The sequence below is a fragment of the Aythya marila genome (genome assembly GCF_965140915.1).
Source record: "Aythya marila genome assembly, chromosome: 9".
NCBI lineage: Eukaryota > Metazoa > Chordata > Aves > Anseriformes > Anatidae > Aythya > Aythya marila.
The window spans coordinates 21949582-21964682 of NC_139050.1; the positions used below are offsets into that span (position 1 = coordinate 21949582).

The 15101-nt window shown below is 42.2% G+C and overlaps 2 protein-coding genes across 2 annotated transcripts in view; one reads left to right on the top strand and one right to left on the bottom strand.

The window, feature by feature from the left end:
- The window catches only part of LRRIQ4 (leucine rich repeats and IQ motif containing 4), a gene marked incomplete at both ends in the record, with an annotated part of 228139 nt that extends 225847 nt beyond the window's left edge, over positions 1-2292 (bottom strand). Inside the window, 2 exons of the mRNA XM_082767240.1 lie at positions 99-272; positions 1141-2292. Of these exons, the coding sequence (XP_082623366.1) occupies positions 99-272; positions 1141-2292 (1326 nt within the window). The remainder of the gene's footprint in view (positions 1-98; positions 273-1140) is intronic.
- Positions 2293-4165: 1873 nt separating this feature from the next.
- Positions 4166-14439, top strand: LRRC34 (leucine rich repeat containing 34; the record flags this gene model as incomplete). The annotated part of the gene is made up of 10 exons (XM_082767426.1): positions 4166-4281; positions 5159-5283; positions 5481-5545; positions 6310-6393; positions 7901-8029; positions 9703-9798; positions 11433-11587; positions 11680-11835; positions 13243-13369; positions 13637-14439. 10 exons carry the CDS (start codon positions 4166-4168, stop codon positions 13838-13840), a joined length of 1257 nt encoding a protein of 418 aa, XP_082623552.1. The 3' UTR covers positions 13841-14439.
- Between the last annotated feature and the right edge of the window lie 662 nt (positions 14440-15101).

Genomic DNA, 15101 nt, shown 5'->3' on the forward strand with positions numbered 1-15101 from the left:
ATTAGGAGAACTTTCAGTCCTGCATTTGGGAGCAGCTGAAGTCCACAAAAGTGCCAGGCCACAGCAGCGAAAGATCTTCCCCCTTCTGTTGCTCCTACCTGCAATTTGGTGATGTCTCCTGGCAGACTTGTGAATTTAATTCCTTTATTTTGTCCCAGGTATAACCTCTCTAATGATTCCAGGAGAAAGATTTCCATTGGAAAGGTACTGAACTGGTTTTCAGACAGGCTAAGGCATTTTAAATTTGTCAATTCTTGTATTTCCACTGGTATCTAGACAGTTGTCAAAAAAAAAAAAAAAAAAAAAAAAAAGGATACATGGATACATTAAGTCACTTATGCAGTAGTCTTAGTGATTTTATTTTTAGGGGAAAATTTCTAGGAAAAAGTTGTGGGGCTGCACTACTGTTGATTATTTCCTCTGCTGTAGAGATTTCTTATGGGGTTGATTTTCTTCTTAGCAGAAATATTTGTCTGCTTCTTCACCTCCTTTTGTATGCTCAGCGCAGGGGAGAGTCATTAAATGGATCAACTCTGAAAGTGATTCTTTTGCATGAATTACTACGTCTGTAAATGTAACCCTTAAGAAGAAAATTGCACTGATGGAAATCTCCTTGGAAAAAGGAGTTGCATTTACTTAAAAAAGGGAGGTGTATTCTCAGACCTAAAAACGAGCATGTCACACTTATAATAGCACAATTTAGGGTATGTAACTGTTCTTTATCAAACGAACAGCAAAAGTTAACGATGTTAAAGGCATTAACAATATCACATCCATCTTAAAGTTGCCCTCTGCTCTGGTTCAGTTTGTGATGCTTTGGTTCTACACAAGTGCAGATCTTTATTTTCCCATATGCACAGAAAAAAAGATGCAAAACCCTGAAGCAGTCCCTTCCCTCCAGTCACTATTTCGTCTTTACTATTCCACACAAAGGTCAGTGCTTCTACGTTCTTGCTTCTCTTTCCCTGTCTGAATACTCGGATGTCAGAAATAATGAGTTCCCTACGCTCAGGTGTGTGCCAGGTGGAACACATCTCACTTTAGTAGAGAAAGGTGGGACTCAGCTGAAACAAAGAACTTAGACTTTGCAAAATGGGGAGGGTTTCAATAAAATAAAAACAGAAACAAAGAAACAAATACCTCCTGTATTTGATTGTCATCCAGAGCCAATACTTCCAGGCTTTTCATAGTGCATATTCCTTTAGGAATTTCATCAAAGCAATTTTCACTCAGATCTAGTACCCTGACACTGGTTAATCTGGTGAAGGAGATGGGTACTTTGTGCAGTCCAGTGTTCCTCAGATAAACACGGGAAAGCGATGTCCAGAAGCGTGTCTGGTATGGGAACTTCTTCAGGCTGTTACCAGACAATTTGAGATCTATCATTTCTGTGAGCTTCTTCAAACCTCGGGGAAGCTTGCGCAGGAGATTGCAAGACAGATCCAGCACAGCCAACTTCTGGCAGTGTTGCAGTGTAGGAGGAATGGAGGATAACTTATTAAAAGCTAAAAATAGCTTAACTAAGTTTGTCAACAAACCTACCTCTCGTGGGATGAGACGGATTAGATTTTCTTCCAGATCTATTATTTCTAAGTTAGCAATCTGACAAACCTCAACAGGGAAAATTTTGAATCTATTTTTTTTGAGGTAAATTTCCTTGAGTTTTGTCAGGTTCGCTATTTCTTTAGGCAGACTCTGTAGTTTGTTATCAGAAAGGCCAAGCAGTTCAACATGGTGGAGGTAGTTGCAGATCTGCACTGGGATTTCCCGCAAGTTTGTTTTGTAGAGCCTGAGCTTACGAAGGGACTGCAAGTTGCTGATAACCAGCAGTGAACTGTAAGAGAGGGGATTGTTACTTAAATCTAAGCTCAGAAGATGTTTCAGCTCCCCCAGTTCTTCGCATATGTCCTGTATGTGATTCTGATTCAAGTAGAGAACCTTCATGTTCCTCAGGCGATTTATGGCTTTGGGGATGCTCACAATTAGGTTCTTTTCTACGTGCAGCTCCTCCAGACACTCTAGACTGAAGACCTCTGATGAAATGGTTTGCAGTTGCTTATTGGACAAATCAATAAAAAATATCCTGTCTGTGATGTATGGGGGAAAAAGAGCTTTGTTCTCCGGAGCTTTGTTCTCCAGAGCTTCGTTCTCTGGAACTTCGTTGTCCGGAGCTTCATTCTCTGTTATTTCTTGTGCAGTCTGAACAAGGTCATCCTCAGAGCAGACAGGTTCATCTTTAGGGTAATGAATGTCCCTTGTGCTGGCATCCACGCTCTCCTGAGACTCAACCATCTGTGCTCCTTATTTTTAATTTCAGAAGAGAAAAAAAAAAAAAAAATCAGCAGTACTCAAACACCTTCTTGCACTAAATAAAGACTGGAAGAATTTAGCATTTAGGGACAGGTTCTGATCATGGCTGTACCACTCCAGAAAAAACCTGCTTTCGTGCCTTGACATGGAGGGGATGTGTGTACAGCAGGACTGTGACTTGGAACCCAGCGTCCTGACGTGCCCCAACAGGGGGATCAGAGGGTGACCTTTGTGAAGTCAGTGGGGCTGGAGGAAGCATCTTCCTTGGTTCTTAATTTAAAAGTGCTGAGTTCTGTCTTCAGCTATGCTGACTGTAAAGCTGACAAGAGCCTTCCTATAAAAAGGTGGTACCTTCTTTTATAACACTCGGCAGTTTCTGAGCTGGAGAGACACCGGTAAGCCTGATATCTGATAACCTTTAAATTGCAGTATTTGGACTGTGAAAGAGTAAGGTGGTTGAAAGGAGCAACCACCTGGCTGACTGTGTCGACAGGAGTGGGTGGAGGACACCTTTTGGCTGACATTTAAGACAAGCTGAAAGAGAGGAGGGAAAGGCTGAAGTCAGGAGGCAGCCATCAGTCACCTCCTACCTGAGGCCTTCACGTTCCCCCAGGTGCTTTCCCCAGGTCACCAGAACAAGGAGAAAGAACTGAAACAACGAGGTGGGGGAGACCCATGCTAAGCTTTGCAGTTTCACGCAGCCATTGTATAAGGGCATTTTCTTTTTTATTAGCTCTGAATTCAGCATTCTGGAGTGAGCCCTGCATCTTGTGTGGTGAGGAGAGAGTGTGATCCCAGCCCAGCCCTGGGTTTTATGGGGGTCAGAGGAAGGATCTCCTCAGTGGAAAGGAGGGGCTGGGGCACCTCCCAAGTAACTGGTAAACCCCATAGCTACACTAACTCGTGCCAAGGCTCCTCAGAGCTACACAGGCATGCCACTGACTAACAAATTCTGGGACTAAGCGAGCCCGGTGTGACGGGCAGTGTGTGACGGTGACGCTGCCCCTGCCTGGCCTTCAGACCTCTCCCTGCTGGGCTGGGACTGCTGCCAGAGCCCTGAGGGGACACCGGGGGCTGTGGCCTCCTCCTGCGCCTCTCACCCACGGTCAGGCTGAGGCTGCCCCCCGAAAAGCAGGTACGGACGCTCCCTTGGATATCGGCTGTGTGGTAACGGGCCCAGCCCACGGTACGGGTGTGCACGGGGAGGGTGCTGAGGAGCCGGGAGCAATGGCAGGCCCTGGGAAGCAGCGGCCATGGGGATGTGCTTGCTGTGGTGCTCGGTGTGAGCCTGCTGTTCAGGTGGCACACCCGAGCTGAAAGGTGCCTCCTGTAGCTGCCACATGCACCCCAGGCCCCTTTCAAAGCTGCAGCTTTTGTATCCAGATCCCAAGACACTGGGGACAGGAGGGCAGTTTGCTCGGGGCCTTGCAGCTTTGCTGCTCCCAGTGAGGCTGAGACTCCTCCCAAAGCTTCCCACCTTCAGTCCTCTTTTGGGCTGATTGTCTCAGGTAACTGCAACACGGTGGATTAGATTTAATCACAAACTGCAGGAAACAGTCCTTTTTACAAGGAGAAGGGATCTATCTATATGAATATTATGTCTAAAGGCTCAGATCCTCTGTGGTGGCAGATCAGGAATATATACACAATTCCACATTTTTTTTCCTTTTTTTGCCCCCTCCCTCTGTATCTATCTGTTATTCCTGTATAACATTTGAATAATGGTAACCCTTTTCAGCCCAAGCCCATTTTTATTGTTATATATCTCCCAGCACAACAGAACTTGCGTCCATGGAGATGTTGCTAGGCTGCTGTAACGATGCAATAACAGTTTGTTTTATTTTCAAGCACTGTCATGTCAGTTCTTCCAGACCTTCACCAGCAGTATTTGCAGGCTTGCCAAAACCTGAGCCAACCTGAAAACCCTTTCATTGCTCATGTGCTTCAAGAAGCTGATAAAAGTGATAACATGTAAGGAAATAACAAACAGCATTTTTCAGATTCTTCTGAACTCCTTAAACAAGAAGCGGGACAAGGAATTGAACAGTGAGAAAGTTTATGCAGTTTCAGGCTTAAACACAGATCACGCTTAGCATTTACTGCAGAAGTTTTGGTTTGACTCATCTTGAAATCATATTTCAGAAGTTTGTAGCTGTATATCCCTTCTGGACAGCTTTACAAGCAGTAGTATCAAAGGTGAAAAAGGTACAGAATGGTGACTTTACATCCCTTAAAGAAGCCAAGCCCAGTGTCTATAGTCATTCTAACTCCGTTGTGCCTTGCTCCTGTTTAAAAAGCCTCAGCTGCATCCAGTTAGCTTCCAGCTGGTAATGCTTTCCTGAACTGTCTCTGAGTCCTGACAAGGTATTAACCACCCAAACTGTCTCTCCTTGCATGGCAAAATAGGGCTTCCTTTCATGGGTGCTCCTAGAAGCAGGATTAATTGTTATTTGGAGAGAGAACCCAAGAGAAGACAGGGTAAGGTAGTGGTTTGTGTTAGCTTTTTATTTTGGGGGTGGGATAGAGTAGGTAAAAGAAAGGTAGCAAGGAGATGATAAGGTAACCTCCAGGACAGTTTCTTTATTTTCGTTTGCCCTCCCCTCATCTTGCTGTTTCCTGCTCTCTGTGTATGTGTGGTCTTGCAGCAATGCTGTGTCTTGAGAGTATCAAAATGGATAGAGCTTAGGTACAGGGTGAATCATACTGTCTGTTATGGCATTACCACAGTTAGCTACAGCAGCAAGAGCACCAGTGAGGTCGCACGTAGATACACTTCTTATATGGAGAGAGAACACGTTTTTCTGTATCACTTTCTTTCTCCTGACATTCTTATGTTTTTGTGTTACAGGAAACAGATAAAAGGGATCACATTAAAAATAGCTGGAAATAATCATTTAGTGCCTGTGCAGAGAGTTACAGATAAAGATCTTCAAGTTCTTGCCTTTGTTTTAAACAGCTCTATATTTGTCACAGGTGAGTTTTTTCTTTCTGTGTTTGATGTGCTAATATTGTGGTGGTTCAACATCAATGGGCAGCTAAACATCATATAAAAAATAAGAAATATAAAACATAAGCAGTCTTGACTTCAGCCTTAGTTCATCTTTGTTTCTTTTTGTTCATAGATCAATTAATTGTATGTATACATTTGTCTCATTCTTCATCTTTTTCAGGTTTGGATCTTAGGTATAATGTATTGACTGATGTTGGAGCAAAGCACATGGCAACACTCCTCCAGGTGCCAAAATGATGTTTATGTTTCAGCAATATGATTTATTTGGCTATGTTAATATTTCTGTGATGTATTTGAGACAAGAATGCATTGGTTTGGCAGAATTCCACTGATTTTGATTTTTGTATCCAAATCCATCCCACTAGAATCTCAGATTGCATTCTCTGGGGGAGATTTTTAATTTCTGAGAGCAAAAGAGTTTTGATATTTATCTAGGGTGTTGTGAAAAAGGAATGGTGGAATAAACCAGAAGGCTTTTAAGCTTACATTCAGTTAAACAAAGGATGTAATGGTAGTGTCAAGTGTGCCAGGGCCTTTTTTTCGGATACTTTATCCTTTCTATTAGCCTTTCTGTGGTTCTAAACATAGGAACCTTTAACGCTTCCTTTCTGTCATTGTTAACACTTGAAATACAGACTGAAAGTGGTGAGTTTCCACTCTGTGACTGTATTTCTAGAGCTCAGGGGAGTGCCTTCAAGTTCACAAATTACCTGGAGTTCTACATGTGAGCTTAACCACCTGTCTTGTTTGGTCATATGGGTTCCTAGGTGGCTATTGTAAGCCCCATGAGGATTTACACACTGCATGTTTTTCTCTCTCCCTCATTTGATGCACTTTAGCATTCTCAAACCACTTCTCCAAATCAGGTTCTGTCTATAAAGTGCAGGATGGAGGTTGTAGGTATGTGTATGACACATCTCCTTTTTTGAAAAGTTCAGGCATGCTCTAGAAAAGAAGTCTCATTGCTTTCTGCTGTATTTGTTCCTAAGGAAAACTCAACTCTGCAGTACCTTAACCTGATGTTTAATGATATTGGCACAAGTGGAGCAGAGCTGATAGCAAAAGCCCTCCATGTGAGTATTAGTCTGAGAGATTTTAGATGCTGGCATCCAGTTTGATATTTTCTTGCTTTTGATGAACAGTACTAGTTGTCCTGCCAACATCAAAGTTGGCTGAAAGGGCCCTCTGTCTTCAGCCCATTCAGCATTTTGCTGTAACACAGGGATTGCTTGTTTTCCCAAGGCAGCCTTCAGAAATCAGATTTCACGCAAGAGAAAGTTGCGCTGTGCTGCCATTAATACTTAATTATCACAACTATCGCTCTGGATTTTTGTGTGAAAAATGCTATGCTGTGCTCCAAGTTGTATAATGCCATCAATATTTTCCTTTGAGCTTTTTTTAATTATTTTTGTATTAAGTTTACCTGTACCTTGATGTCAATGCTTGTCTCAAATCAAGATGTCTGAGACGTATTTTCAAAGCTTTGCCTCACAGCAACAGCACAAAAACATGTTAGTTGTTTTTAACGTGGTTTCCTCAAGGAAATGAGGCTTGCATGTATGACTCGTGTTTATGAAACAAGACTCTCATGGGCTCTTTCTTCCTCCTTCATAGTCTTTGAACTAATTTCAGCTAAATCTGGGAGGCCTCCACAACACTAAGGTTGTACAGTAGAGCCGTACAACATCGGGCTTGCCAGCATCCCCCAAAGCTATTTGTGCAGCCCCACAGCAGCATTTGCTGAGCTCGTCCTGCAGGCAGGTGGCAGGACCTGATCTGGACTCCCCATGGGTGAAGGGAGAGGAAAAAGGAAGGAGATGCTGTAGGGAGGCACTGCACTTGGGGAAAGGGGACCAGGGACATGTGGAAGATGTAAAAGCCATATGAAACCAGGCTTTGTTATATCTTCTGCTCACAGAACTACTTGTTTTGTAATCTCTTACTGAATTATAACCTCTGGTAAAGAGTACAGTGATAGTGAGGAATTAAAAACAGAAAACTGCTCTGCATTGCACTTAGGACTTCATCCATTTAAAAGGTGTTTTGTATCCATTGAAATTCTATGGAAAGTGGGGGAGAGCTGCTGACTTCTCTCAACCTCTGATCAGAACTTTCTACTGGCAGTCCTACAAAGACTGATGCATTGATTCGACTGCGTAAAAAAGTCCTACTGAAATTGATTGTCTTTGCTGGGCTTTGATTTCAAAGCCTCTGAGAAACACAAGCAACCTTCTGCTTTCTTAAGGGCACGTTGTATTCTTGTTTAAGTGAGTTTTGGTATAACTTGCATTTCACTTGCCAGTGTATGCAGAAATATCTGCCTGGATTATCTTCATGAGTGTGCAGCTTGTGAGCTTACTTGAGAGAAACAAGTTTTCAATTAATTAAGCTTTGCTTCCAGACTCTTGATGTGCTTCCACTGCGGAAAGCTTGCGTCAACTGCTTAGTCAGTGTTATCACTTGGGCAGAATTCTAGAGGGATGTTTTGTCTGTGTGGCAACCAGCAGGATTCACAGGAAAAAGGACAGTTGTTCAGGTGTTATTCTTCTCATTTGAAAAGGATTTTTTTTTCTTGTCTAGAGGAATGAAGCCCTTGTATATTTGAGAATGACTGGAAACAAAATAGGAAACCAAGGTGGAATGTACTTTGCTTCGATGCTACAAATTAATTCCACCTTAGAGAAGTTAGATCTTGGAGACTGTGATCTGGTAAGTAAACCAGTAAAATTATCAGCAGTTACCAAAGTCATCGTATGTGTCAGTGTTACAAAGATCCTGCAGTGCTTGCTTAGAGGAAGTGCCCTCTATTGCCATTGAGTTTGAATTTTGTGGTGGCTGGAGGTAACACAACGTATAGCAATGCAATTTGTGCTTGGGAAGGTGTGTTGCATAAAGCCCTGAAGTCACAGCCAGTGATATATTCAAGTCACTGTCCCTGGGAATTCAGGTGCTTGGCGTTCACATATTCCAGCATTGTTTCTGTTGTTCATTTGTTATGCTGTCTAAATCCTGTGTGATCCATGCTGAAGAAGGGGGCTCTTCTAAAGTGTGCAGCGTTATAGAGCCCAAAAGTCACCCTTTCCATAGCTCTGTTGCTCCTGTTAGAGCTCAACTCATAAAGGATTTAGGCATGGCAGTGCTGAATTGAGTAGGAAGGCCCCTAATTTGATCTCAGGTAACTTGCTGCCTCCTGGGTGGGTGCTGAGGCTCCCCCAAACTGCACTGGGAAAGTCAGGAAGGTAGAGACAGGTCAAAGCACTACACAGAGAGCTTCCTGCTCTAGCCAGTGAAAACCACGGATGGCTTTAAACACCTGTGGAGTTATAGCAGCAGGTTGCAAGCGGAGCAGTGAACGTCCTCCAGGTGGTGTGTCCTTGTGAGGTAGCCTCAGGGGGGCTGCAAGGTGGCCATGGTTCTTCTCCCTGCCTAGGAGAATTTGGTGCTGTGTCCCTGCTGGCAGGAGAATGCTCTGGCCAAGCTAGAAGTGAAATTGCGATGGGCTGCTCTCAGCCTTCCGTTAAAGCTGCTCACTTCTCAGGCTAAGTGTAGGTTGGGCATACAGAGTAAGCTGCACTGTAACGTAACAGTTGTGGCTGTCACCTGGAGGTCAGATGAAAAACTTTATTTTGTTTGTTTCCTGGAATTGCAGAATTTGCTCCCACACTAGAAGGGGGAATGAATACCTTCCAGAAACTGTGGAGGTTATGAATACATAAACAAGGAAAGTGTTGCTGGAGTAAGATTTATTTAAACACTTAGTATGTTTATGCTTGGTAGGAAGCTGACGGAGTTGTTTTAAAATGAAATAGCTTCAGGTGTAGACCAGCCTAATTGGAAAGGAGCAGAAATGTAAGGTAGTGACCAAACCAAGGAAATACAGAAATCCACATTGGCCTGTATTCTAGACTCTGACTGCTCTATACCACATTAATTCACTTTTAGCATGCATTTATCTAGTGGGTAAATGTTAGCTAAGACTTTTACTGAAGACCTTGGGGAACACACACACAGGCTATATTTTGCTTCATAAATTGGGGAAAAATGAAGTATGGGATTAATTACATAGACAAAGATCTCGCTGAGATGCGTTATTCTTGCTTTTTATTTTCTGACTTGCCAAATTTCCTGGTCATTTGTAGTTCTTAGTTTAATTCCATTCTGTTATTCCATGGGGAGTTGGCATCGGTGCCTGTAAGCACTCGCCTACAGCACTTAGATTTACAGGGAGGCAGAAATAACAGTATTTCCAAGCAGAGCCCATTCGGTGTTTTTGATCTTCTGACAATCAATTTTAATAAGTCATGGTAATGTAGTAGCTTGATCTATACATCGGACAGGTTTATCTAAAGGTTGTTTGTTTTGTTTTGTTTTTCCATTTGCAGGGTACGCAGTGTCTGATAGCAATAGCAACAGCCCTGACTCAGAACAAATCAGTCAAAGCAATAAACCTAAATCGTCCTTTACTATACAGCCAAGAGGTATGTTGGTAGACTGCAGTGCCAGCTCAGTCAGAGAGAAGCATAAGTAAAGTCAATGCTGATGTATTTATGGAAATCTAGACTACAGGACTCTGGGTTTTCTTACAAAGTGACATGATAATTAAAAAAAAAAAATGCATGTAGATTTTCATTATTATTTTCTTCTGCCACAAATTTTGTGCCCTCACAAGCCACCCTTGTTTAACTAGGAGGTTAATTTTTTTCATCTTAAATGTCTTTCTTGGTACGTACGCCTTTGTTAAACAAAGGGCTGATGGAGATGACTCGGTACTACGGAACTGGGTATTCCTTCCGCTGCCAGCGCATGGGGAGTTTTATGCATCATTCAGCAAACCGAGAGATAAAAGCTGTTTAGCAGAATCTAAGGGGAAGAACAAAAGGCTGCTTTTTATCTGAGCAGTGTGATACATGGGCAATTGCCAGAGGCTGCAGCCTAAGGAAGAAAGGCATACTTTAACAATATGCCACATTCACTGCGCTGTGTGGTTTCGTTGTTTCACTATGTGAACTTGAAGCTTGAATTTAACAAGTGAATGAACCTCAATGTAAAACCTACGATGCATCTGCGATCCAAAACAAAGACACAGACCTGCCAAAACAATTGGGTGCGGAAAAGAGAATCAGTAAGGCCGTGTTTGCTGGGGGCAGCACCACAGGCCACTGGATGGGTACTTGGGCGCAGAGGTGTGGGCTTTCACCTGCAGGCATGCGGCTTCTGTTGCATCCTTGTAGGCTTTCACCTGCAGGCATGCAACTGCTGTGAATGGCTGCTGGTCCTGCTAAGTCTTGGCCACAGAGCTGGTTCTGCCAGGCTGGCAGCAGTTTTCAGGTGCCTGTGATGTGTATCCCATTTTCCTGATGGCAAGATAATGTAACTAAACTTTCACGAAAGCCAGATCTTCCCATATCCCAAAGGTGACTTTAAAAGTTTGAACAAATTATAGTTATTTCTTTTCTACTAAGAAGTAGGGGAGGGTAAGGGGTTTGATCTGCTTAAGTACAGACTTACAAATAAATTTAAACTACTGGTATTGAAAGTAAAGGCCTAGTCTGCATCTGTGAGAGTTCCTATTTGCCATTGTTCCAACCTTCAACCCCATCATCTTCTGAGGCCTCTGGATTGCTCCCTTATTTTTGACTCCGAGAATTCACTTGGTTGCTTTTGTAACTAAACGTGACAATTTCAAAATGAATTTACTGTGCCTTACAGTGACAGGGCTTATCTTTCCCCTCAGCAATTCTGTCTCTTTCCATGAAATAAGAGTGTCATGACAAAATGTTGTTGATGTTAGCGAGGGCTGACTCAAACATAGTTTTTTAAAAGCAGTGTCTGGGAGGGAAATTGATCAGATATCAGGGGCATCAATGTTTGGATCATTATAGTTGTAGGGATGTATATAGTACTGTAAGTCTGCAAATACTTTTTGTTATTTTTTCATCTTTTTTGAGTTCTTATAATACATTGTTTCCTTGCTATTTTCAATATGAAGTTGTAATATACAAAATAGAATGCTACTGATGAAAAAGTTTTGCTGTTGTGCATCTCTCTTACTGAAGCAAGACCATATCTTATTCTAAAATAGAGTTTAATAAAACTTGGTGTGTACTTCTAGGAAGAGACCACAGTCCATATAGCTTTGATGTTGAAAAATAACTCTTCTCTTGTGGAACTACATTTGTGCAAGCACGAAATTAAAAGCTTTGGTATAGAGCGACTGTGTGAGGCATTGTATGAAAACTGCAGTCTGAGATACCTTGATCTTAGCTGGTAAGAGTTACTATGTGACACAGCCTTGATTAACATTAGACACTCATTTTCTTAGTGTTCTTTTAAAAATATATATGCATAATCTCTTTCAGTAATAAGATAACTCGTGATGATGTGAAATTTTTGGGAGAACTACTAAAACGGAACCAAACCCTGGAAATACTAGATCTTAACTCAAACCGAATTGAAGATGACGGAGCCATCTACTTGAGTGAAGCTTTGGCTTTGCACAACAGGACTCTTCAGGCGTTAGTATTCACGTAACTTCCCCCAGAGGCTGCAGACATAACCACTCAGGGTAAAAGGAGCTCAGTCTTTGCAGTGGCTGAACTGACAGGAAAATTTTGTGTTTTTATGCTACCAGTCAAAACAGAAAAGTCAGGAAGTTCCAAATCTTTTAGTCCAGCTGAGAAGGAAAAAATGTGAGCACCAGATTGTGTGGGATTCATTTACCTAAGCATAGGTGTCACGGCCATTTGAGGTGCCCTGAGGCCTGTGAGAGATCTGTAGGATGCTGCAGGGAAGCTGCACGGGTTCTTTCGGAGACCTGCAGCTGGAGGCTGGGCAGGGCATACTGATGTGTCCTACATGGCACGAGAGACTTGTGTTTGGATAACTGAATGCAGCCCCCTGTAGCTTCACATGAATGATAGGAGTAAAATGCCAGGCCAAGAAATGCCATGCAGGCCAAGGTGCTGACGCTTCATGTTTGCCTTCTGTGCCTGTACTTGTTTTGTTCATCTTGGGTCCATTGCTGCATAGCCTGATACATGCTTGTTCTTCTGTCTTTGGTTTTGGGTTGAAGCTTAGATGGGTTTTGTAGAGGGTCTCAGCATCCTTCATGTGATTCACAGCTTCTAGTTATTGTGAGGGGATGAGGGAGGCTATGGGATCTGCTTTGTTCTTCTTGCATAGGTCCCTGTGGTGTGTAAGTGTAAACACAACAGCATCTGTAGGGCTTCAGAATTTTAAGATAATCAGATTCTGTGCAGGGATAAGGCTCTATATTTGTTGATTCTGATCTTCAACAGATAAGAAAATCCTCTGTTGAAGTTAGCTTCCGGGTGAACCCAAAAGAGCTGTAATCTCTCCATCAGGGTGTATTTTGTAGCCCGCATTAAACCTTGCCGGCAGGATGTAAAAGCTGATCAAAGGTGTTACCTGAAGCCATTAGTTTTAAGTAGCAGACTGAGGAGGTGGTGGCTGCTAGGTGCCTCTGAAAGCCTTCCAGGTTCGCTAACATAAAAATAACTGCCAGTCCGCAAAGATCAAAGCTTAGCCTGGCTCCGTGCCAAGGCCTGGGCTTCAAAGCAGACTACAGATGAGATGTGGCCACCGCACAATAAGTCACTGACACTGGAGAACTGAAGTGAGCAACCTGGCTGCGCGAGTCACAGAAGTGCCTTGAGAAATAGCACAATTCCATGGCCCAAGCTGCCTCTAGCAACCTGAAGAAGGTTTTATAATAGGACTGGACCTAATACAAATATCTCACATATCTCACTGCATTTTATTAATATCAAGTATACAATTTCGATACCCATATAACTATATAAAATCTATAATAATATAACTCAGTAAAAAAATATTTTTAACTAAGATATGGGAATGGAGTGGTGTGGCACCTTTGCATAACTATTTTCTCTGTTTATTAGGTTATCAGTAGTAAGCAACAATATAGGTGGCGAAGGGCTCGTAGCTCTTTCACAAGCAATGAAAACAAACATGGAACTTTCCTACATTTATATCTGGGGGAACAAACTTGATGACGCCACCTGTATGGTAAGTGTTTACTTCTGAACCCTTCTGAGGGTTTTCATTTTTCTAAACTGGTTTTCACAGTCACTGGAAGACCACAGCACTTAGTGAACAAGATGCTTGATTTACTTCTTAAAAAAATACTTACATTATGGTGCTACTGTAGCAAGTCACCTGTCATCAGCATACTGAAATGACCAAGTACTTGCCTATTGTGTTATGTTTTCTAGATCCTTCCTTGCAGCCAAAGTATTGTATTATATGTCAGATTTTTGTTTTTATTAATGACAGGCATTTTCAGAATTAATTCAGACTGGCCGCTTGAAACCTGATTGTACAGATGTGGAACCCTATGAAGTGGATGGGCACGTTTACCTTGCAGAGCTCTCCCACGGCCTGAAGAAGCATTACTACTGGACACCCAGTTATGGGGAGGTAATGAACAAAGCTGCTAACGCCAGCCTGGCAGTTGGAGCTGTTTCGGAATACTTGTAAGGTAGGAATAGCCTGAAGCCATAAATGCTTCAGGTTTTCCACCTGGCTTCTAGTGAAATGGATGACATCATACTTACTGCAGGTTGTTTCTTCAGGGTATCTAGTCTAGGAGTCTAGAAACACTTGGAAGTGGTATTAGAGATGACATGTTGAACCAGTAGCCATAAAATTTGTTACTAAATAATGCCCAATCTATTAAAAGCCTATTAATATGAAAATGCATTAATTCTGCTAGTCATTTCTGTTGCGCATGCATCTCCTGTAGGGACATTGCTTCGTGGGTGATACTGGTGGTAGGGGGATGGTTGGAGGTCTTTTCGAACCTTAATGGTTCTGTGATTCCATGCTTCCCTTGCCTTACTGTAGTTAGATGTAGTTCCATTGCCCTTCCTGGGCTGCAGTCAGGCTTCCCTGTAGCAGGCAGAGCCTGCAGGTTGTGTTGTTTTGTCTCTGCAGGCTGGAGGCCAGCCAGGCAGACAGAACCGATAAAAGCTTCCACCTAGGACTGCCTCTGGGCAGCAGCTTTGCTTGAGAGCAAATCAGATATGTGGTAGAACAAGATTCCTATTGAAGCTAAAAGAGGCTGGAGTAAATGCAGTTGTTGCCACTGCTCTGTACGCTCTCCTTTTACTTAAAAATGGCGTGCTTGTGTTCTTTATCCAGGAGTACTTTTTTTTTAAACCAAGTTAAGTGAATTTAAGCTCTTAGCCACAAGAATGCATGAATTTAAAAGCTAGTAAACCTAGTTCACAGATATATAAATGGCATTTTGATTAAATTGCTATATGTAGTTCTTAACTTCCAAATGAAAAACACCACTGAACTTGGTGTTATTTCTTCCTGTCTCTTAAACTGAAAGCACTTCCCTCATTATAGCTGTGGCAATTCTGACATATAAATAACACAACATGTGCATATAAAGGTAGTTAAAATTTGTTTAATGCTTTGGATACAAGCTGCTTAAAAGTTTGGGAATCACTCAGATTGTTTCCTTTTTCCATCCATTCTGCTTATAGCTGTAGGAGCACAAATCTTGTCAAGTCTAAACCAAAAAATGACCCAAATATGACAGGTTTGCTCAAAGGTTTTCACAAATGCAATTTTCTGCAGATCTAAATGTGCCTGATTTAAAAAAAAAAAAAAAAATAAATCACACAAACTAATGTGAACTGTAGGTAACAAAATAATCCGTAAACTCATGTGCACACAGGCAAAAGACCTGTAAAATGGAAGTCAAAAGAAAAAGATAGGGAAGTAATTT